At 35.5% G+C, this 26,045-nt stretch overlaps 1 protein-coding gene across 2 annotated transcripts in view; it reads right to left on the bottom strand.

Annotated features, from left to right (window-relative positions):
• FZD3 (frizzled class receptor 3) overlaps positions 1 to 26,045 on the bottom strand; it is a 91,467-nt gene that overhangs the window by 7,576 nt on the left and 57,846 nt on the right. For both annotated transcript variants that reach the window (XM_032636422.1, XM_032636421.1), the window contains exons 5-6: positions 6,937 to 7,085; positions 2,680 to 2,913 (exon numbers count right to left, since the gene is read on the bottom strand). In XM_032636422.1, coding sequence (XP_032492313.1) covers positions 2,680 to 2,913; positions 6,937 to 7,085 — 383 coding nt within the window. The remainder of the gene's footprint in view (positions 1 to 2,679; positions 2,914 to 6,936; positions 7,086 to 26,045) is intronic.

Here is a 26,045-nt window from a genome sequence, read left to right as displayed (position 1 = left end):
AAAGATTATAAACTTTCTTATCTAAACTCCCATTCCATTCAGATTACTGATGTTGAAATCCCCCTATATTTAATTGCCTTCAGAAATTCTCTACTCAATATGAACTTATCTTGTATTACCATTCACTCACCCTACTTATCTCCTCTGAGATATTTTCATGGGCCAATCTGATCTTCCCCTTTTCTGAAGTTCTATAACATTGATCATCTCTAATACTCACTGTTTTAATTATATGCTGGCTTGCACTATTTTTTAGTTGGTTCTTATGTATATGTCCTATCTTTCTCATAAGGTTATATTCTTCTAGAGTGCAGAAATTATACTTTAGCTTTCTTCTATATATCTCTTTATACACAGAATGCCACACGCATAAGAGCTCTATTCTAACTGTTCATTCCTTATTGAAAATGATAAGGCTAATAATGTCAGACATCAAATAATGCTGAGAGTCAGTTCATGGAGGGTGGTGTTGACAAAACGTACTCTGAAAGATTCTCTGATTTCCTCCCTCTTTATGAGTGTCTTAAGTTAAGACCTCTAAATTACTCTAGAAACTTCCCAACTGGGCTTACTTACAATCTCCTCTCCTATGCTGTTGTCCAAGTGATCTTCCTAAAATACAAATCTGATTTTATCACCCCAATGCTCAAAGTCTTCTAATAGTTTCTCATTGCTGTAAGGGAAAAAACTCCAAACTTCCCAGCATGTTTCATCTCCTACAGTTGCCCTGGTACTTAACTGCCCGTTTGTCCTCCTTCCCTCCTCATATGCTGTTTCCTTGTCTGAAATTTCCAACTGCTTCCTCTGAATCCTATTCAAATTAAAGTGCTATCCTGTTTGTGAACAAGACTTTCCATGGCGACTTAAATGGTTTTCTTCTCTGGAATCCCAAAGCACTTTGTACATGATTTTATCATACCCATTAAAGTATATTACTACCAACTGTTTACTCTTCTGTCTTCCATCTCTGTGTCCCTAGCACTTAAAAGAATGCTTTTTATTTAGGAGTGCTGAATGGAAGGAAAAGGCAGGAAAGAGAAGATCTTTGAATGTGATTAAAAAACAGGGCATTGGTGATGTCAGAAGTGGGTAAGAAGGTGAATAAGACTAGAAATACAAGGAATGAAGGATGCAATTGGTAGAACAGAAATATTCAAAATATTCATTTCAAAAATCTGGCAAGGAAAAGAAAAAGAAATGGATAAAAGATAGAAAATATATGATAGTCAAAGAAAGGCTGCTCCTTTTTAAAACATAGGGTAGCTGACCAAGTTAGAAGGCGAAAGAAAGCAAGTTGAGAGGACAAACCAGAAGGACTAAAAAGACAGTGAGTATAGGAATCATACCCTATACTGGGAGGACAGGGAACACTGAGAGAAAGGCTGGAATGAGACTGGAAGGATACAGGACAGCTGTAGAAACAGAGATGTTTCAAAGTGAACAAAGAATTTCAGGCATTATAATTTTCATTCTTTCAGTTTCCCAAACTAGAAATATTAAAAAAAAAATCTTTGGCACATTCCTTCTCTCCAATTGCTTTAATCCATCTCCAACTCCTATCACTTCATTTCTTCTTTTCAAATATCCTTCAGATCAGCTCTTCCTCTCTTGCCACTGCCACTGTTCTTCCATAAGCCTTCATCATCTCTCAGCTGAATTAATGCAAAGCTCCTAAGAAGTTTCTAATTCTAGTGTCTCCACCATCAAATTTAACAGGAAAGCACATCCAGCCCACTCTCAAACATTCTCTGTGAAGCTTTTCCCCATCCCCTTCCCCACCAGAATTAATCACCCCCTAGTCCAAGCTACTAAACAGGGGTTGGCCAACTATGGTCTGCCAGTCAAATAAGGCCCCTTGCTATTTTTGTAAATAGTTTTACTGGAACACAGCCATTCCCATTTTGACTACATATTGTCCATGGCTGCTTTCATGCTACAACAGCAGAAATGAATAGTTGCCAACAAAGACCATATGACCAACAAAGACTAAAGTTATTTATTATGTGGCTCTTTATAGAAAAAGTTTGCCAACCTCTGGACTATACCATTATATTTGCATTTTACTTTAATTATTAACTTATAATAATGATAATAAAAGTTGGTATCAGGCACTTACAGAGATGGGCACTGTTCCAAACAATTAGGTACATTATCTCATTTATTGTTTACAACATTGCTAAAGGGGCAAATATTATTACTATTTCCATTTTACAGATGAGGAAACTGAGGTTTATCATTCCAGACTCCATGCTCTTAACCACAACATGAGTAATGACTACACTATCTTTCTTGAGCTTATTAAGAACAAAGATCATGCCTAAATCATCTTTGTATTCCCAGAGCCTAGCACAATGCCTGACATGGTAGGTATTCCATAACTGCTTGCCAAATTAATCTTACTAAAATAACCACTTTTACCCTGCCTTCTCCCTGATCAGTAATACCCGTCAATGACTCCATATTGCTTGCTGCATCGAGTCAAACTCTAAACTCCTCTGACTGGCATTAAGTCTGACCATCATCTGGGACAACTGTACCTAGGAAAGTTCAAAAACGTTAACAATGATCAACTTCTTTTTCAGAATTGGCTACTCTTCCAATAGTAGTAGTCACATTGGCTACTTGCCATGTGACTCAAATTCAGCACACGAAATAAACTAATCTACCAATAAAACTCACCTGCCATCACGGGATCTGTGGAGGCTGCCATGGTAGCTGCTCACTTTGCTGTGGACACTCCCTGCTTTGCTTCTCTGATCATCCACCATGGCCAGCTGAGTTGATGAAGCATGTGTGGATGTTCCTTGAGTGGAAGTTCCTCTTGATTTTCTTATAATAGGAGTATTTGGATCCCTCAGCAGGGACTGAGCGAAATCAGGTTCCTGGAGTACCTGTCGGCTCTCATTCACTATCCTAGACAACAAAATACTAAGTTTAAGATACAGACTAACATCTCTACTTTTTTGACAAACTGATGTTATTCTTGAAATTAATTCCTTCCCAAATAATGTCTTTAGGACAGATATAAGGTAACACTGTTGACCGAAGAGAGAATATAACAAAAATCTGTGTCAATCTGTTCCCAAAAGTGGTATGATAGAAAGAGGTTCGTATTAGAATAAGGAAATCAGGATTTTAGTTCCAACTCTGTCAATAAATATGTAATCTTAGGCAACTCACTATCCCCTTTTCTTAATTTTCCTCATCTATAGACTGAAGGTACACAATTTCATCATTTCTAAAAAGTCCCTTTCAGCTCAAGAAATTTATCATTCTCAAGGACACTGAAATATTACAAAGGTACTATTATAAAGTAGAAATACTATTTTCTTGCATGGTTTATGGAAGTAGTAGAGGCCTCATCATGGCATAGACACATTTTTTAATTTGTAAGAGCAGTTGTTTTAAGGTAACAAGTTGACTTTATGACAGAGCATTTGTCTAGTGCTGGAATAAACATGAATGATCATAACTAGAACAAAACATATGAAAAATTAATTTAAGCAAACATACAATTAAGTCCCAGACCCATTAAAGGCTTAGGAAAAAAGAATTAAGGGGATGAATTATGTCCAGAGCAAAAGTTGGGTTTTTTTTTTTTGTGGTACGAGGGCCTCTCACTGTTGTGGCCTCTCCCCTTGCGGAGCACAGGCTCCGGACGCGCAGGCTCAGCGGCCATGGCTCACGGGCCCAGCCAATCCGCGGCATGTGGGATCTTCCCGGACCGGGGCACAAACCCGTGTCCCCTGCATTGGCAGGCAGACTCTCAACCACTGCGCCACCAGGGAAGCCCCAGAGCAAAAGTTTTTAACTGCTATGAAAGGGTTAAAAGCAGACAGATGTTCATGATGATGAACAAAGTGGTAATTAATAAAAGAGCCAATTAAATATTTGCAAAGGTCAGTGTATCAGTTTGTGTAAATAATGACTATGAGAATCATACATAAAGTTAAAATTAGACAATTTCATTAAAAAAAACTCTCCAACATGTAAAGATTGGATCATAAATTGAGAAAGTGCATATATTCTAAGTTTTTGAACTAGAAAAAGATCATTGTTGTTATCCCGTTGTTGTTTTAGTGCTGGGGTAGAAGGGCTGAAAGAAGACTAATATTTGTTGAGTACCAGGTATTTTACATATACTCTCCTTTAATCTTTCTTAATAATGTCTTTATTATAGAGATTAAGTCCTAAAAAGATATTAGATGTCCATTAATAATAAATATTGTGATCCCCATTTTATAGATGAAGAAACTGAGGTTCTAAGGGATTAAAGGACTTTCCAAAAGTCATACAACAAAACAGCAGCTGGGGGTGTGAGGGAGGGAGATGCAAGAGGGAAGAGATATGGGGACATATGTATATGTATAACTGATTCACTTTGTTATAAAGCAGAAACTTTGACATACCACTGTAAAGCAATTATACTCTAATAAAGATGTTTAAAAAAACAGCAGTTGGGGATCAAACTTAAGTTTAAATGGCTTCAAAGACAATCATAAAGTAATGATAAAACATAATGTTTATGTATATGATAAAAACAAAATGTCAAAAACTAAATAGAATAAAGAACAACTCAAAAATAGTTAAAACAACATTTGTTCTTGTGTTATCAATGGCCCTATTCATATATACATACATCCCAAGTCACTCTGGATTGCTGAATTTGTTTTCTAAACTTATTTTTAAAAATTGGTTCAAACTGACTTCTGGTCATTCCAAAAATTTAACCCACCTTCAAATGGTGAAGGTCTGTCCCCTCATTTTACAAATAAGAAAACAGAGGTCCAGAGAAATTAAGTGCTGTGATCCAGATAATTCCAAAAGAAGATTTCTAAAAATATTTCAATCAGTATCAGAAATATTAGCATAAGCACAGTCTTAAATGTGGCTTCACTCAGAGGAAGAACACTAATTTGATTTGCATAATTTTAGAAGCCAGTCTTTTGACACACAGTATAACAGAGGGGTTAAGAGCAGGCTAGAGTCAGACTGCTTGGGTGTGAATCTCAATTCTACCATTCACTAGCTATTAAACCTTGGTTCTATGCCTCAGTTTCTTATCTGTAAAATGACGATCTCCCTCACAAGGTTGTTTAGAGGATTAAATGATTTAATAATATGTAAAATGCTTAGGACAGTGCTTGGAGTATTAAGTGTGCTCAATTAATTGGTAACCATTATTATGATTACTCCGTAGTCATTTCTCAAAGGCTCAACCAGGCAAATGCTAGAAATGGCTGTAGGGTGCTCACACTCTTGAGGAGTGGTACTCTAGCCCAGAGCACTGGAGGGTCACAATGACTTTGTTGGGTTGTAGGGGTGGTCCATGGTTCCAGAAAACCAAACAGAAGGGTTCTTGGGAGTTCTAACCAGTTTCAAAAGGATTCTGACCCAACCAGGATCCCCCAAATAACTGGAAAGATTCCCCAAAAGGGTAGCTTGGGCTTAGCTCCATCTGGAGTTTCTAGTACAACAGAATTGTTGTATTACAGAATTGTTTGTGTATGGTCCAGAGATGACCAGGAATGTTTAATTCAAACCCTCAGAATTATGTTTTACTGTGATTAAAACATATTTTAAAATTTCAAAAAATATACAGATAAATCCCCCAAGGAAGGATGTTCCACAAAAAGCAAGGACTTGGCCTGTTTTGTATGCTACTGAATCCTTGGCATCCCAATATAGTTCAAAGCACACAGTAAACATTCATTAAAGACTTTCTCAAAGGATGAATTCTTAGGAAATACATTTTTGTTGTTGAATTCTTCTTTCCTTCTCTGCCCTATGAAACTGTATTTAAAGGGGAAATGCATTATCTGATATTACTAGCAGTAGTCTCAGATATGGTAATAAGAAATGTATACTTTAAAACTGTGATTTTTAAAAATCTCAATCTAATTGATGTAACAGAAGCTGCTAATTACTGGTATTTTAGAAAATACAGATCCTGCTAATGCAGTACTTTAAGTTGTATTTAAAAAGTACATTAACCCATACAAGACACAATAACATTTTAAATATCTTAAGAGTTTTATAGACTATCCCACCAAATCCATTTTCCATGGAACTTAGGTTAAGTAAAATCATAAGAATATAGACTCCACTAACATAGAATATGCGATAATTCAAATACAGTATACATATAAGACTTATCCTTAGTAAACACTTTGAAGTCATTTGTTCCTTTGTGAATACTGCAGGGTCTTATTTTGTTTTGTTTTGTTTCATTAATTATGGGGTCAAAAAATTCAAGATTCCTCAAATATGCCCTGAGAAGACTGCTTTGGCAAATCTTATATTTTACCATGACAGTCTAATATGCAATGTGGCCAACTATGAATTAAAATAATTTCTTTAACATATTCCATTTTATCTACTAATATCATTTTGCTATTTTGGCTTTAACGTGTACCTCATGAGAATGGAATAACATGCTATCTCTTTAAATAATTTATGGTACAACCTGGAAGAATGATGGACAGTTGGAAATGGAAGTCTAATCTAATACCTATGTGACTTCAGCCAAGGCACTTAACCTCTCTGTGCCTCAGTTTTCTCATCTGTAACACTGAGATGATAATACACACCAGTCCTCAGGGAAGTGTCAAGAAGATCAAATAAGAATATATATAAAATCATTAATTTGTTTTTAATTTTAAGAAGATTATAATTTGGATTTTTTAAAATAAAGACTGGTCTTCCCTCAAATATTCTGAATTAGTAAGGAATAGGCCTTAAGCCTGGTTCTACTTGGCTATCTTTTCTGAATAAGTTTTTAACTGTGATTTAAGGTTTAATCATAACTGGTGGAAGCTGAGGTTACAATCTTTTTGGAATACTTCCTCCAAATCCAAATTATTTTAACACAGGAAACACAAAGATATTACGTAAATGTGAAGTTTGTGAACACAATGATAATTTACTTCAACTTACTCTTTTTTCCTACGACCATGAAAAAAACTGGCCCATTCAAAGCATGTCTTTTTGCTTCCAACCCAAAAAATGGAAGGAATACCAACTATGAGAGCCATCAGGTATTTCATCAGAAAGACAATCAGGTCTGGACGACTCATTTGAGTAACCTACAAGAAGAGAAAGAAAAATATCTTACACATATAAATAGAATTTTCTATTAAAGGCCATTATAAAATCTTTTAAATAAAATAAATAGTAAATAATTCTATAAGTCTGATATTTTCACTTACACAGTTCTATAGTTAATTTTCTTATTATATGGAAAAGACACACTACTGAAAATTTGACAACAAATTTATGTTCTATAGTCTTCTTATTAGCTCATATTGGATACCTTCTAAAGAAAAAGATTACTAATATAGAAAATATACCATGAATAGGAATAGAGGCTCAAATAATACCTATATTCTTCTTGGCCAATTTCACTCATCTTATCATTGGTCATCACAATATACAATTAGGAAAGTGTTAATCTTTCCCCCCCCATTTTATTAATTTCTGTTTTTATATTTAATATGCTCTTCTTCCTACCTACTTTCATGTTTACTTTGCTGGCTGTTTTCAAGCTTCCTCTTTAACCTATGAGTGAGTTTTTTAGTTCTATTCAGATGAGTTTTTTTAAAAGTTCTCTTTATTGTTGATTTCAAGTTTAGTTACTGTGGTCATAGAATGTGGTCTATTTGATTCTGGTTACCTTAAATTTGGGGGACTTCTTTTGTGATTTAGGACACAGTCCATTTTAAAGTATTCCTCGTGTGCTCAAAAATAACGCTTACTCTCTATTTGTTGGGTACAAAATTTTCTATACGTATTAGATCAACTTTATTAGTTGTGTTGTTCAAATCTTCTATACAGGCATCCTCAGAGATATTTTAAGTCTAGTTCCAGACCATCACAATAAAGCAAATACCACAATAATGTGAGTCATGGGGATAATTCTGTTTCCCAGTGCATATAAAAGTTATGTTTACACTATAATGTAGTTGAATAAGTATGCAATATTTACTCATAAGTGTCTAAATAACAATGTTCATACCTTAATTAAAAAATACTTTATTGCTAAAAAATGCCAACCACCATTGAGCCTTCAATGAGTTGTACTCCTTTTGTGTGGAGAGTCTCGCCTCAATGTTGAAGGCTGCTGACTGATCAGGGTGGTGGCTGCTGAAGGCTGGGTGGCCGTGACAATTTCTTAAAATAAGACCACAGTGAAGTGTGCCTCATCCATTGCCTCTTCCTTTCATGAACAATTTCTCTGTAGCAGGCAATGCTGTTTGAAAGCATTTTACCCAAAGTAGAACTTCTTTCAAAACTGGAGTCAAACCCTGCCACTTCTTAATCAACTAAGTTTATATAATATTCTAAATCCTCTGTTGTCATTTCAACAAGATCTTCACAGTATCTTCACCAGAAGCAGATTCCACCTAGAGAAGTCAGAGATTGTAGCAATTTAGTCACATCTTTGAGGCTGCACTTATAATTCTAGTTCTCTTGCTACTTCCACTACATCTGCAGTTACTTCCTCCACTGAAGTCTTAAAGCCCTCCAAGTCATCCATGAGGGCTGGAATCAACTTCTTTCAAACTCCTGTTAATGTTGATATTTTGACCTCTTCCCATGAATCATGAATGTTCTTAATGGCATCCAGAATGGTGAATCCTTTCCAGAAGGTTTTCAATTGACTTTGCCCAGGTCCATCAGAGGAATCACTATCTATGGCAGCTATAGCTTCAGTGTAATTTCTTATGGGAATTACCTGGTGGTCCAGTGGCTAGAACTCGGTGCTTTCACTGCAGTGGCCCGGGTTCAATCCCTGGTAGGGGAACTAAGATCCCACAAGCTGAGCAGCACGTGGCAAAAAAAAAAAAAAAAAAGTGTATTTCTTAAATAATAAAGACTTGAAAGTTGAAATTACTCCTTGATCTGTGGGCTGCAGAGTGGATGTTGGGTAGGCAGGCATGAAAATAACATTAATCTTGTACATCTCCATCAGAGTGCTTGGGTGACCAGATGCATTGTCAATAAGCAGTAACATTTTCAAAGGAAGCTTTTCTTTTCTGAGCAGTGGATCTCAACAGTGGGCTTCAGTAAACCATGTTGTAAACAGTTGTGCTGTCATCCAGACTTTGTTTTTCCATTTAGAGAGCACAGGCAGAGTAGATTTAGCATAATTCAGAATGGTAAATGAACATTAGCTTCAACTTAAAACTCACCAGCTACATTAGCCCTTAACAAGAGTCACCCTGTCCTCTGAAGCTCTCACGCCAGGCACTGACTTCTCCCCTCTAGCTATGAAAGTCCTGGCAGCATCCTCTTCCAATATAAGACTTTCATCTACATTGAAAATCTGTTGTTCAGTGCAGCCAGCCACCTTCATTAATTTTCTTAGCTAGATCTTTTGGATAACTTGCTGCAGCTTCTACATCAGCACTTGCTGCTTCACCTTGCACTTCTATGTTATAGAGATGGCCTCTTTCCTTATTTCTCATGAATCAACATCTGCTAGCTTCAAACTTTTCTTCTGCAGCTTCCTCAACTCTCAGCCTTCATAGAATTGAAGAGAGTTAGGGCCTTGCTCTGGATTAGGCTTTGGTTTAAGGGAATGTTGTGGCTGGTTTGATCTTCTATCCAGACCACTAAAACTTTCTCTATATTAGCAATAAGGCTTTCCCACTTTCTTATCATGAGTGTGTTCACTGGAATAGCACTTTTAATTTCCTTCGAGAACTTTCCCTTTGCATTCACAACTTGGCTAACTGTTTTCAAGAGGCCTAACTTTTTGCCTGTTTCGACTTTCAACATGCCTTCCTCACTAGGCTTAATAATTTCTAGCTTTTCATTTCAAGTGAGAGATGTGCAACTCTCCCTTTCACTTGAACCCTTACAGACCATTGTTAAGGTTAGTTGGCCTGATTTCAATATTGTTGTGTCTAAGCTAATAGGGAGGTCCAAGGAGAGCCTTTTATATGCACATGGAAACCAAAAAATTTGTGTGACTTGCTTTATTGTGATATTTGCTTTATTACAGTGGTCCAGAACCAAACCTGCAATATCTCTGAGGTATGTCTGTAATGTCTGAATTACCAAAATGTGACACAGAGACAGGAAGTGAGCAAATGCTGTTGGAAAAATGGTACCAACAAACTTGCTCAACACAGGGTTGCCACAAACCTTCAATTTGTAAAAAATGCATTATCTGCAAAGCACAATAAAGCAAAGTGCAATAAAACGAGGTACACATGTTTTCCTGATTTTCTGTTTACCTATCCATTTTAATAGAGGTATGCTAAACCGTGGGCTCATCAGTTTTCCTTCTAATCCTGTCATTTTTCACTTTTAAGCCTATGTTACATAAATGCTCTAGCTGCCCAATTTACTTTTTTAGTGCTCTTCACCTTTAACAGTATTTTATGTGACATTAATTTGCCACATCAGCTTTTTATTTCATCATACCAGCACATCTTCAAGGTGTATCTTTTCCTATTTACCAATGTATTTCTTTCAAGTCTGTTTGGGTTATACTGCTGCTTTTAAACAATATATAGTTTACTCCTTCTAAAGTATAAACTCCATGAGGATTTTTTTTCCCCAACGGTTTTATCCCCAGAGCCTAGACCAGTGTCTGGCACATAGTTAAGTGCACAATAAATACTCACATACATTTACAATATATACTTATACTTCGTATTATGAGAAAAAAATACACTGAAAATTATTCTGCACTGCTAGAGACTGGTTCAAGATGGCAGAGTAGAAGGACGTACACTCACTCCCTCTTGCGAGAGCACTGGAATCACAACTAACTGCTGAACAATCATCGACAGGAAGACACTGGAACTCACCAAAAAAGATACCCCACATCCAAAGACAAAGGAGAAGCCACAATGAGACGGTAGGAGGGGCGCAATTACAATAAAATCAAATCCCATAACTGCTGGTTGGGTGACTCACAAACTGGAGAACACTTATACCACAGAAGTCCATCCACTGGAGTGAAGGTTCTGAGCCCCACGTCAGGCTTCCCAACCTGGGGGTCCAGCAACTAGAGGAGGAATTCCTAAAGAATCAGACTTTGAAGGCTAGCTGGATTTGACTGTAGGACTTCAACAGGACTGCGGGAAACAGAGACTCTACTCTTGGAGGGCACACACAAAGTAGTGTGCGCTTCGGGACCCAGGGGAAGGAGCAGTGACCCCAGGGGAGACTGAACCAGACCTAACTGCTAGTGTTGGAGGGTCCCTTGCAGAGGTAGGGGGTGGCTGTATCTCACCATGAGGACAAGGACACTGGCAGCAGAAGAACTGGGAAGTGCTCCTTGACGTGAGCCCTCCCAGAGTCCACCATTAGCCCCACCAAAGAGCCCAGGGAAGGCTCCAGTGTTGGGTCACCTCAGGCCAAACAACCAACAAGGAGGGAACCCAGCCCCACCCATCAGGAGACAACAGGATTAGTGTTTTACTGAGCTATGCCCACCAGAGCAACACCTAGCTCTACCCACCACCAGTCCCTCCCATCAGGAAACTTGCACAAGCCTCTTAGACAGCCTCATCCACCAGAGGGCAGACAGCAGAAGCAAGAAGAACTACAATCCTGCAGCCTGTGGAACAAAAATCACATTCACAGAAAGACAGACAAGATGAAAAGGCAGAGGGCTATGTACCAGATGAAGGAACAAGATAAAACCCCAGGAAAACAACTAAATGAAGTGCAGATACGAAACCTTCCAGAAAAAAGAATTCAGAATGATGATACTGAAGATGATCCAGGACCTCAGAAAAAGAATGGAGGCAAAGATTGAGAAGATGCAAGAAATGTTTAACAAAGACCTAGAAGAATTAAAGAACAAACACCTCGAAGAATTAAAGAACAAACAAACAGAGATGAACAATACAATAACTGAAATTAAAAATACACTACAAGGAATCAATAGCAGAATAACTGAGGCAGAAGAACGGATAAGTGACCTGGAAGACAGAATGGTGGAATTCACTGCTGTGGAACAGAATGAAGAAAAAAGAATGAAAAGAAATGAAGACAGCCTCAGAGACTTCTGGGGCAACATTAAATGCAACAACATTCACATTATAGGGGGTCCCAGAAGGAGAAGAGAGAAAGGACCCAAGAAAATATTTTAAGAGATTATAGTCGAAAACTTCCCTAACATGGGAAAGGAAATAGCCACTCAAATCCAGGAAGCACAGAGAGTACCAGGCAGGATAAACCCAAGGAGAAACACACTGAGACACACAGTAATCAAACTGATAAAAATTGAAGACAAAGAAAAATTACTGAAAGCAACAAGGGAAAAATAACATACAAGGGAACGCCCATAAGGTTAACAGCTGATTTCTCAGCAGAAACTCTACAAGCAAGAAGGGAATGGCATGATATACTTAAAGTGATGAAAGGAAAGAATCTACAACCAAGATTACACTACCCAGCAAGGATCTCATTCAGATTCAAAGGAGAAATCAAAAGCTTTACAGACAAGCAAAAGCTAAGAGAATTCAGCATCAAGACCCGTATATATGCTGTCTACAAGAGACCCACTTCAGACCTAGGGACACATACAGACTGAAAGTGAGGGGAAAGAAAAAGATATTCCATGCAAATGGAAATCAAAAGAAAGCTGGAGTCGCAGTACTCATATCCGATAAAATAGACTTTAAAACAAAGAATGTTACAAGAGACAAGGAAGGACACTACATAATGATCAAGAGATCAATCCAAGAAGAAGATATAGCAATTGTAAATATATATGCACCCAACATAGGAGCACCTTAGTACATAAGACAACTGTTAACAGCTATAAAAGAGGAAATTGACAGTAACACAATAATAGTGGGGGACTTTAACACCTCACTTACACCAATGGACAGATCATCCAAAATGAAAGTAAATAAGGAAACAGAAGCTTTAAATGACACAATAGACCAGATAGATTTAATTGATATTTATAGGACATTCCATCCAAAAACAGCAGATTACACTTTCTTCTTAAGTGCACATGGAACGTTCTCCAGGATAGATCACATCCTGGGTCATAAATCAGGCATCAGTAAATTTAAGAAAACTGAAATCATATCAAGCATCTTTCCTGACCACAATGTTATGAGATTAGAAATCAATTACAGGGAAAAAAACATAAAAATCACAAAAACATGGAGGCTAAACAATATGTTACTAAATAACCAAGGGATCACTGAATAAATCAAAGAGGAACTCAAAAAATACCTAGAGACAAATTACAATGTAAACACAATGATCCAAAACCTATGGGATGCAGCAAAAGCAGTTCTAAGAGGGAAGTTTATAGCAGTACAAGCCTACCTCAAGAAACAAGAAAAATCTCAAATAAACAATCTAACCTTACACCTAAAGGAACCAGAGAAAGAAGAACAAACAAAACCCAAAGTTAGCAGAAGGAAAGAAATGATAAAGAATAGAGCAGAAATAAATGAAATAGAAACAAAGAAAACAATAGCAAAGATCAATAAAACTAAAACCTGGTTCTTTGAGAAGATAAACAAAATTGATAAACCATTAGCCAGACTCATCAAGAAAAAGAGGGAGAAGACTCAAATCAATAAAATTAGAAATGAAAATGGAGAAGTTACAACAGACACCACAGAAATACAAAGCATCCTAAGAGACTACTACAAGCAATTCTATGCCCATAAAATGGATAACCTGGAAGAAATGGACAAATTTTTTAAAAGGTATAACCTTCAAAGACTGAACCAGGAAGAAATAGAGACTATGCACAGACCAATCACAAGTAATGAAATTGAAACTGTGATTAAAAATTTTCCAACAAACAAAAGTCTAGGACCAGATAGCTTCACAGATGAATTCTATCAAAGATTTATAGAAGAGCTAACACCCATCCTTCTCAAACTCTTCCAAAAAACTGCAGGGGAAGGAACACTCCCAAACTCATTCTATGAGGCTACCATCACCCTGATACCAAAACCAGACAAACATACTGCAAAAAAAGAAAATTACAGACCAATATCACTGATGAATATAGATGCAAAAATCCTCAACAAAATACTAGCAAACAGAATTCAACAACACATTAAAAGGATCATACACCATGATCAAGTGGAATTTACCCCAGGTATGCAAGGATTCTTCAATATACACAAATTAATCAATGTGATACACCATATTAAGAAACTGAAGAATAAAAACCATATGATTATCTCAACAGATGCAGAAAAAGCTTTTGACAAAATTCAACACCCATTTATGATAAAAACTCTCCAGAAAGGGGGCACAGAGGGAACCTACCTCAACATAATAAGGGCCATATATGACAAACCCACAGCAAACATCATTCTCAATGGTGAAAAACTGAAACCATTTCCTCTAAGATCAGGAACAAGACAAGGATGTCCACTCTTCACCACTATTATTCAACATAGTTTTGGAAGTCCTAGCCATGGCAATCAGAGAAGAAAAAGAAATAAAAGGAATACAAATTGGAAAGTAAGAAGTAACTGTCACTGTTTGCAGATGACATGATACTATACATAGAGAATCCTAAAGATGCTACCAGAAAACTACTACAGCTAATCAATGAATTTGGTAAAGTTGCAGGATACAAAATTAATGCACAGAAATCTCTTGCATTTCTATACACTAATGATGAAAAATCTGAAAGAGAAATTAAGGAAACACTCCCATTTACCACTGCAACAAAAAGAATGAAATACGTAGGAATAAACCTACCTAGGGAGACAAAAGACCTGTATGCAGAAAACTATAAGACACTGATGAAAGAAATTAAAGAGGATACAAACAGATGGAGAGATATACCATGTTCTTGGATTGGAAGAATCAACATTGTGAAAATGACTATACTACCCAAAGCAATCTACAGATTCAGTGCAATCCCTATCAAATTAGCAATGGCATTTTTTACGGAACGAGAACAAATATCTTAAAATGTGTAGGGAGACACCAAAGACCCCGAATAGCCAAAGCAGTCTTGAGGGAAAAAAACGGAGCTGGAGGAATCAGACTCCCTGACTTCAGACTATACTACAAAGCTACAGTAATCAAGACAATATGGTACTGGCACAAAAACAGAAACATAGATCAATGGAACAAGATAGAAAGCCCAAATGTAAACCCACGCACCTATGGTCAACTAATCTATGACAAAGGAGGCAAGGATATAAAATGGAGAAAAGATAGTCTCTTCAGTAAGTGGTGCTGGGAAAACTGGACAGCTACGTGTAAAAGAATGAAATTAGAACATTCTCTAACACCATACACAAAAATAAATCAAAATGGATTAGAGACTTAAATGTAAGACTGGACACTATAAAACTCTTAGAGAAAAACACAGGAGGAACACTCTTTGACATAAATCACAGCAAGATCTTTTTTGATCCATCTCCTAATGGAAATAAAAACAAAATGGAATGGAAATAAAAACAAAATGGAATGGAAATAAAAATAAACAAATGGGACCTAATGAAACTTAAAAGCTTTTGCAAAGCAAAGGAAACTACAAACAAGACGAAAAGACAACCCTCAGAATGGGAGAAAATATTTGCAAATGAATCAATGGACAAAGGATTAATCTCCAAAATATATAAACAGTTCATGCAGCTCAATATTAAAGAAACAAACAACCCAATCCAAAAATGGGCAGAAGATCTAAATAGACATTTCTCCAAAGAAGACATACAGATGGCCAAGAAGCACATGAAAAGCTGCTCAACATCACTAATTATTAGAGAAATGCAAATCAAAACTACAATGAGGTATCACCTCACACCAGTTAGAATGGGCATCATCAGAAAATCTACAAACAACAAATGCTGGAGAGGGTGTGGAGAAAAGGGAACCCCTCTTGCACTGTTTGTTGGTGGGAAGGTAAATTGATACAGCCACTGTGAAGAAAAGTATGGAGGTTCCTTAAAAAACTAAAAACAGAATTACCATATGACCCAGCAATCCCACTACTGGGCATACACCCAGAGAAAACCATAATTCAAAAAGACACATGCACCCCAATGTTCACTGCAGCACTATTTACAATAGCTAGGTCATAGAAGCAACTTAAATGCTCATCAACAGACGAATGGATAAAGAAGATGTGGTATATATATACAATAGAATATTACTCAGCCATTAAAAGGAACGAAATTGCATCATTTGTAGAGATGTGGATGGATCTAGAGACTGCCATACAGAGTGAAGTAAGTCAGAACGAGAAAAACAAATACCGTATATTAACGCATATATGTGGAACCTAGACAAATGGTACAGATGAACCGGTTTGCAGGGCAGAAATAGAGACACAGATATAGAGAACAAATGTATGGACACCAAGGGGGTAAAGTGGCGGGGTGGTGGTGGTGGTGTGATGAATTGGGAGACTGGGATTGGCATATACTAATATGTATAAAATGGAAAACTAATAAGAACCTGCTGTATAAAAAAATAAATAAAATTCAAAAAAAAAAAGAACAGTCTAAATGAGCAACAACAGCAAAGGGGACAAGTAAATACAGATTATTTTGCAACCACTAAAGATCGTAAATATGGAAACTACGTAGCAACTTGGAAAATAGCTTATAGGGTAATGTTACTTGAAGTAACCAGGATACATATGTATGCATATACCACGATTCAACTATTTTAAATTTTGTTTTCAAAATGAGACAAAAGGAAAACTAAAAACAATATGGTTAGAGAGTGAGATTTTGAGGCTTTTATTTCTTTTTAAAGTTTGCTCTAATGTACTATTTTGTTTGTACTATGAATAAAAATCAAGGTGGAGCAGTACCAAAAAAAAAATTATTCAGCACCTCCATCTCCTTGAACAAGATTATGCTCCTAGCACTCTTTAGCTACCTATACTCGTTATTATTTTCCAGACATTCAGAACAACCTTTACAAAAAGAACTGGTTCTGTTATTATTATTGTTAATTAACTTTGCCAAAAAGTACACTCGACTCCTATCTTTGGGGTTCTCTTTTCTTCTTGCTAAAGGATACCCTTTAGAAATTCTTACAGATAGGGTATGCCAGAGATAAATTATTTTACTCTTTGCCCAAAAATGTCTTTATTTTGTCCTCAATCTTGAATGGTGGTTTAGATGGATAAAGTCATCATCTCTCAGCATTTTAAAGACATTAATTCATTAGCTTCTATGATTGCTGTTGAAAAATTTGCATAATTGATAATCTTTTGGAGATTTATTTCTTCTGGTAGCTTTTAAGTTTGTCTCTATCCTTCTGTCTTATAGTTGCAATGAATGTTTCTCATTGTGATTGGTTTTTATTTGTCCTGCTTAGTATGCAGAGTGTACATTTAATCTGAGAACTCAAGTTTTCAATTCTGAAAAATTCAAAGACATTAGCGCTTTAGTTATCACTTCTTAGTCATTCTTATGGCCTCCTGTTCTAGAACTCCCGTAAGATGTATATTGAAGTCCCTCAACCTAATTTTTAAAATATCTCTTAATGGCATAATTAGATAATTTTGAGTATTTTATGTCTCTCTGCATTCTGCATTCTGGGTGATCTCTTCAGAACAATTTTCCATTTCACTAATTCGCTCTTCAATCATGTCTACTTTAGAGTTCATTCCATCTATTGACTTAATTCCCATAACTTCATTTCTAAGCTAATTGGCTTTTATATTTGTCTAATTTCATTTCTGCTAATTTATCATAATTTCTTATTCCTTTAAAGTGGTTTTTATTATTTATCTTTTGAAGAATCCTAAACATACTTATTTTAAAAATAAGTCTTTAAAAAATTTTATTACTTTTATTTCATCTGGGAGTGAATCCATCTTCTGACTGTCTTTATTGGACGTCTTTCTAGGTTTAGCTTTTCTGTTTCATTGTGCTTTGGAATTTTAGTTTACAGATCTTGCATGAGAGAGTTCTCCCTCTGTCTTTCTCTCTCCCTCACTCCCTCCATATATCTCACCTGTTTCATTCCTTTTTTGTCTTCACCAGTACCCATGAGGCCCTAGTTAAAAACCAAGTCTAATATTCGTGACTGCACACTCCAGATATTATCAGGTACTGCAGGTTCAGGTACTGAGTCATTGCAGTTTGGCCCTCCTACATCTCTAGATAAGTATTTTAAGCATTTTTATACTATATACAGCTTCAGAGAACAGTTGTACCTTTTATACAAACTTCCTTTCAGGAGCAGGAGAGTCCCATTTCCAATTCCTACTTTTAACCAGTGCACCTAGTTCTGGTCCTGACTCCCATGTGACACTTTTACCTCCCTATATCCCATAGAAAATGAATGCCCTAGACACCTCCAGCAACTTCAGACCTAGATTCTAGTAGCCCCTGTTTTTATCTCTAGTCATCATTTTGCATTTCTATTCTACAAATTAGTTTATTTTGCCTTTTAGGCTGACTCTGTTTAAAACTTTTTCTTATTATATTTTATCTCTAACTGGCACATGATTATAGTTGGACTGGTAAGTTCAAAACATGGAACTTAAACCACAGTCATAACCTGCAGTTAAGGTGTAATTCCTCTAAGATTTACATAAAAGTCAAACAACAAATATTTATGGATTATTTACTACTCTAAGAATAATGTTATTCAAAAAGCCCCATGAGACTTATAAACAGAAGTAAGGTGTGACTAGTGTTCCCACCAAGCTGATAATCTAGATGAAAATACAAATTAAAGAAACCATAGAATAGTTAAGAACTAAAATTAGGAAGAGTCACTAAAGGCATGATCACCTAATCTATGACAAAGGAGGCAAGAACATACAATGGAGAAAAGATAGTCTCTTCAATAAGTGGTGCTGGGAAAGCTGGATAGCTACATGTAAAAGAATGAAATTAGAACATTCTCTAACACCATGCACAAAAATAAATCAAAATGGATTAGAGACCTAAATGTAAGACTGATTACTATAAAACTCTTAGAGGAAAACACAGGCAGAACATTCTCTGACATAAATAGCAGCAAGATCTTTTCTGATCCACCTCCGAGAGTAATGAAAATAAAAACAAAAATAAACAAATGGGACCTAATTAAACTTAAAAGCTTTTGCACAGCAAAGGAAACCATCAACAAAATGAAAAGAAAACCCACAGAATGGGAGAAAATATTTGCAAAAGACGTCACCAACAAGGGATTAATCTCCAAAATATACAAACAGCTCATGCAGCTCAATATCAAAAAGAAAAACAACCCAATCAAAAAATGAGCAGAAGATCTAAATAGACATTTCTCCAAAGAAGACATACAGATGGCCAAGAGGCACATGAAGACATGCTCAACATCACTAATTATTAAAGAAATGAAAATCAAAACTACAAAGAAATATCACCTCACACCAGTTAGAATGGCCATCATCAAAAAATCTACAAACAATAAATGCTGGAGAGGGTGTGGAGAAAAGGGAACCCTCCTACACTCTTGGTGGGAATGTAAACTGGTACAGCCACTATGGACAACAGAATGGAGATTCCTTAAAAAACTAAAAACAGTGCTATGATATGATCCAGCAACCTCACTCCTGGACATATATCTGAAGAAAACCATAATTCAACAGGATATATGCACCCCAATGTTCATTGTGGCACTATTTACAATACCCAGGACATGGAAGCAACCTAAATGTCCATTGACGGAGGAATGGATAAAGAAGATGTGGTACATATATACAATGGAATATTACTCAGCCATAAAAAAGAGCGAAATAAAGCCACTTGCAGTGACATGGATGGACCTAGAGATTGTCATACTGAGTGAAGCAAGTCAGACAGAGAAGGACAAATATGATACCGTTTATATGTGGAATCTAAAAAAATGGTACAAACGAACCTATTTACAAAACAGAAATTGAGTCACAGATGTAGAAAACAAACTTATGGTTACCAAGGGGGAAAGGGGGGGGGGAAGGATAAATTGGGAGACTGGGATTGACATCTACACACTACTATATGTAAAATAGATAACTAATAAGAACCTACTGGGCTTCCCTGGTGGCACAATGGTTGAGAGTCTGCCTGCCGATGCAGGGGACATGGGTTTGTGCCCCGGTCTGGGAAGATCCCACATGCTGTGGAGCGGCTGGGCCTGTGAGCCATGGCCGCTGAGCCTGCACGTCCGGAGCCTGTGCTCCGCAACGGGAGAGGCCACAACAGTGAGAGGCCCGTGTACGGCAAAAAAAAAAGAACCTACCGTATAGCACAGGGAACTCTGTGATGTGTAATGACCTATATGGGAATAGAAACTGAAAAAGAGTTGGATATATGTATAACTGACTCACTTTGATGTACAGCAGAAACTAACACAACATTGTAAATCAACTATACTTCAATAAAAAAAATAATTAAAAATTAAAAAAAAAGAATCACTAAAGCAGATCACAAATAACCTTCTCATTAACAAATACAATGGCTTCTTGTTGGCTTGCTTTTTGTTTTTAAACACTTCTACATAGTATCAGTTATTGAAGACCATCTCAGACTTTACAAAAACTTTCATCTTCCCAGCTTCTACGATACTGCATAGTCGGGTTTAATTTCCTAATCAGGCATTACCCTTTCTTCTTGACCTCCTACTCCTGCTCTACTACCCTTTCATCCCCCACTACCCTCTATATAGGTGTTCTTAAAGTCACTCCACTCCTTAATTCTCTCTATACTTTCAACTTATCATTTAGACTTAGAAGTCATCTAGTCTTACTTTTTACCTAACAAATTAATTTGCTTTTAATTTAGTTGTTCTAAGTATATAATCAGTACAGTGGTTATGATAAAATACAAAGCTGTCTCTTCCATGTTCAAACAGCTCTAGCCATTCTGCCCTTCTGTCCTAGTTCTGCCCTCTGGAGCTACAGAGAATAAGACTAGTCAATTTAATAAGATACCCTTAAAAGAAAGAAAAAACAAAACAAAACATACTAGTATAATAACTGGGAACAAAGAGACAAAAAGACTATCCAGAAAATCCAAGAGAAACTGAAAAACAAAAAGAAACAATCAAATGATTCAGTAACTAGGTTGGACAAGATTAATATGCAAAAACTGAATGTTTTCCTATATACCACCAATAACCAGAAAAGAAACATAATGAAAACAATTTCATTTATAATATCAACAAAAACTATAAAACACCTAGGAACAAACCTAACAAGAAAGAAAAAGAAAATAATAAAATGCTATCAAAGGACATAGAAAAAACCTGAAGTAAATGGATTAAATACTCCATATTTCTATATGGAAATATTCAACGATTTAAAGATGTCAATTCAATTATCCCCCAAATTAATCCTATAAAGTTGATGCAATCCAAAAAGATCAGTAGGATTTTTCACAGAACATGGAAAGTTAAGTATATGATAAAAGTATTTCAAATAAATGGAGAAAAGATAGACTATTTAGTAAGTGACGTTGAAATGGCTGGCAGTCTACCTGGAAACAAAACAATTTAGATGCCACCTCGCACAATAAAGAAAAATAAAATCTAGAGAGATAAAAGCAAATTATAGAAGTATGAAAAGAATTAAGAACATTTTTATAATGGGGGGTGCAGAAGGCCCTTTTTAAAGAGTAATATGAAATAAAGAAGTTAAAAAAGGAAAAGATAGACAGTTTTGATTATTAAAAACTTAAAACTTCTGCAGAACAATAAACCGTAAGTCAAATTAATAGACTAATAGTTAACTAGGAATATTAATTGTGTTATCCATCAAAAAAGTAAAAAGAAATGGAAGGAAGTAATGAAGATAAAAGAAGAAATTAAGTAATTTCAAGACCAAAAAACAAATTAATAAACCCCAAACTTCAATATTTGAAAAAAAAAATTCTCTAGCCTGATCAAAACAACAAAGGGACGAAAACAGCAAACACACACACACACAGAGAAATGATAATAAGTAAAAAATTACAAAGAGAACAAAACTAAAATAATCTTAAGAGATTACTTTGCTCAATTCCATTTCAATAAACTTAAAAATTAATGAAAACAAATGACAGAAAAATATTTTAAGAACTGATTCCAGAAGCAAGAACACTGCACCTACCTCAACATACTCTATAAAACAATAAAACTATATATGTCTCATTTATGAACTTGTATGCAAACAGAATTCAACAGCAAATTCAAAGAATAAGTCATGACCAAATATAGAAATGCAAGGACAGTTCAATACTAGGAAACTGATTTATAAATTCAACACATTGTTGGATCAACAGGAAAATATATATAATCATTTTCACGTATGCCAAAAAGGCGTCTGATAAAATTAAGAATCTATTCTTGGCTTTTAAATACTGTAATAAAATACATACAGATGATGAATAAGCCCTTAAGGTGACAAAATAATTCTATCATGCTTAAAGGGAACACCAGAGGCACTAAATATTTGCATTAAAGTCAGGAATACAAGAACAGTATTTACCACCACCACTCTTTCGTTTTTTTCTGGTGAGCTTATTTTTTTTTCTTTTTTAAAATTTTTGTTGAAACATAGTTGCTTTACAATGTTGTATTAGTTTCTACTGCACAGCAGTCACTCAGCCATATGTATACACATATCCCCTTTTTTGGATTCCCTTTCCATTTAGGTCACCACCACCACTCTTAACCTTGTTTCAACAGTTCTAACAGACTGCAATTAAACAAAAGAAATAAATTAAGGGTATAAAAACTACAAAGAGGGAGATAAAATTATTATTATTTATAAATAATAATAATTTTATTCCTGAAAAAGATGAGAATAAAGTAAATACTATTATATATCATAAGCAAGGTCACTAGGTAAAAAGTAAAATACAGAAATCATATATACGATCATATATATATATATATATATATATATATATATATATATATATATGTTAGTAGGTAAAAGAAAGAAAAGTCTTCATTTGCCACTGTTATGGGTCCTCCTAAAATTCACATGTTGAAACCCTAACTCCCGTACCTCAGAATGTGATTTATTAGAGATAGAGCCTTTAAAGAGGTAATTAAGGTTAAATGAGGCTATACGGGTGAGCCCTAAACCAATCTGATTGATGTCCTTATAAGAGGAAATTTGGAAACATAGATACCAGGGATACACCATGTAAGAAAAGATCATATGAGGAAAAAGACCACCAGAAAAAACCACGTGAGGAAATACTAAGAGAGTGGCCCCCCGCAAGCCAAGAAGAAAGGCCACAGAGGAAATGGACTATGCTGGCACCTTGATCTTAGACTTCCAGTCTCCAAAACTGTGAGAAAATAAATTTCTGTTGTTTAAGCCACCCAGTCTGTGGAACCTTGTTATGGTAGCTCTAGCAAACGAACACAACCATAGTAACAAAAGAGATAAAACACCTAGGAATACATTTAATAAGAAAAATGAGTGATGTATTTGAAGAAGCTTTAAAACGTATTTCCTTTAAAATGTTCTTTGCTAGAAAGAATCACTATCATAAAAATGCAAATCTCCTTGATTTAGTCATAAATTTGAACACAATTCCAATAAAAATACCAACATAGTTATCTGAATTAAACAGGATGATACTAAATTTCATACAGAAAAACAAACAAGCAAGGCTTAACAGGAAAATGCTGAAAGAGAAGAGAAACAGATCATTAAGCTTTAATAAAATTGTGTTATACTGGGGCATAGGCAAACAGTTTTAGTATTTATTTTATGTGATATTTCAAACCATTCAGAAAAAGATGAATTATTCAACAAACGGATTCTAGATAAGCATCTAGAAAAAAATAACACTGAAGCCATACCATATCTCATACCAAGATGAATTCCAAGTAGATCAAAAATTCAAATGTAAAAAAAAAATTAACAACAAAAAAGAAGGCATTAAGTTCAAGATGAAAGCACTTATATACTTGGGGTGGAGAATGACTTTTTAGATATGACACAAAATCTAGAAGCTGTAAAAGTAATCATAGACAAATCTGTCTACATAAACATAGACAAATCTGTCTCCCAACATTTCTGCATGGCCACAACACTCAAAAGACAATTTAAAAGCTCACATAAAATTGCTGAGAAAAATTGTTGCAAAAGATATATTGTTAAATTATGGTAGATAAAGGGGCTAATTTTGTTAATAAATAAAGAACTACAAATACAGTCCCCTCCCTTGGTATCTTTGGGGAACTGGTTTCAGGACCTCTCATGGATACCAAATTCCGCAGATGCTCAAATCCCTCATATAAAATGGCACAGTATTCTCATTTAACCTACACACATCCTCCTGTGTTTGTTAAATAACTTCTAGATTACTTATAATTTCTAGATTACTTATAATACCTAATACAATATAAATGTCATGTAAATAGTTGTAAATACAATGTATTGATAAATAGTTGCTGGTGCACAGCAAATTTAAGTTTTGCTTTTTGAAACTTCCTGGGATTTTTTTTCCCAGATATTTTTCATCTGGGATTGGATGAATCCATGGATGCAGAACCCATGGATATGGAGGGCCAACTGTAAATATAAGTCCACCACCTAAAGAAAAATAGGCAAAAGATATCGATAGCTTGCAGAAAATGAAATTTAAGAGCTCAGTCTCACTCATAGTTTAAAAAAATTAAAATTACATGCTAATTCTATTTTTAAGCCTATCAGATAGGTAAGATCCAGAAGTCTCATAGGCCATTTTATTAGCAAATGTGTGGTAAAATATACAGTCGACCCTTGAACACGGGTTTGAACTTCACAGACCACTTATACACAGAATTTTCTCAATAAATAAATACTACAGTACTAAAAAGTTATAGAGAGATTTTCCACTACATGGGGGGTCAGCATCCCTAACCCTTGCATTGTTCAAGGTTCAGCTGTAGTCTCATATATTGGAGATGGTAACAGAAATTCATACAACCTCTACAATTTAGTAATGTTTATCAAAATTATAACTTTTATGAAACTAATACATGTCAATTATATCTCAATAAAATATTACAATCATTAATAAAGCAATCCTTTTAAAAATTTTTGATACTATATCACATATATATAAATCTGTTCATACGTACACAGATTGTTTGCAATAGTAAAATATTAGAAACAATGTGGTTTATTCAGTCAGTGGCATATTATGAGGTCATAAAAAACACTAAGGAAGCCTTTTCTCTTTAGGTATTGATCTCTAACATATACTGTTAAATGACAAAAGCAAGATGAAGTGTATAAAGTAGTTACTACTGAGTAAAAAAGAGGGAGACTAAGAATACACTTGCTTTTCAAAAACAGAAATATAGATCAATGGAACACGATAGAAAGCCCAGAGATAAACCCACGCACATATGGTCACCTTATCTTTGATAAAGGAGGCAAGAATATACAATGGAGAAAAGACAGCCTCTTCAATAAGTGGTGCTGGGAAAACTGGACAGCTACATGTAAAAGAATGAAATTAGAACACTCCCTAACACCATATACAAAAATAAACTCAAAATAGGTTAAAGACCTAAATGTAAGGCCGGACACTATAAAACTCTTAGAGGAAAACATAGGCAGAACACTCTATGACATAAATCACAGCAAGATCCTTTTTGACTCACCTCCTAGAGAAATGGAAAAAAAAAAATAAACAAATGGGACAATGAAACTTAAAAGCTTTTACACAGCAAAGGAAACCATAAACAAGACGAAAAGACAACTCTCAGAATGGGAGAAAATATTTGCAAATCAAGCAACTGACAAAGGATTAATCTCCAAAATATACAAGCAGCTCATGCAGCTCAATATCAAAAAACCAAACAGCCCAATCCAAAAATGGGCAGAAGACCTAAATAAACATTTCTCCAAAGAAGATATACAGATTGCCAACAAACACATGAAAGGATGCTCAACATCACTAATCATTAGAGAAATGAAAAACAAAACTACAATGAGGTATCACCTCACACCAGTCAGAATGGCCATTATCAAAAAATCTACAAACAATAAATGCTGGAGAGGGTGTGGAGAAAAGGGAACCCTCTTGCACTGTTGGTGGGAATGTAAATTGATACAGCCACTATGGAGAACAGTATGGAGGTTTCTTAAAAAACTAAAAATAGAACTACCATATGACGCA

The sequence above is a fragment of the Phocoena sinus genome, chromosome 6 (assembly GCF_008692025.1).
Source record: "Phocoena sinus isolate mPhoSin1 chromosome 6, mPhoSin1.pri, whole genome shotgun sequence".
NCBI lineage: Eukaryota > Metazoa > Chordata > Mammalia > Artiodactyla > Phocoenidae > Phocoena > Phocoena sinus.
Note: the sequence above shows the minus strand (reverse complement) of the source record. Positions and strands in the feature narration are given on the sequence as shown.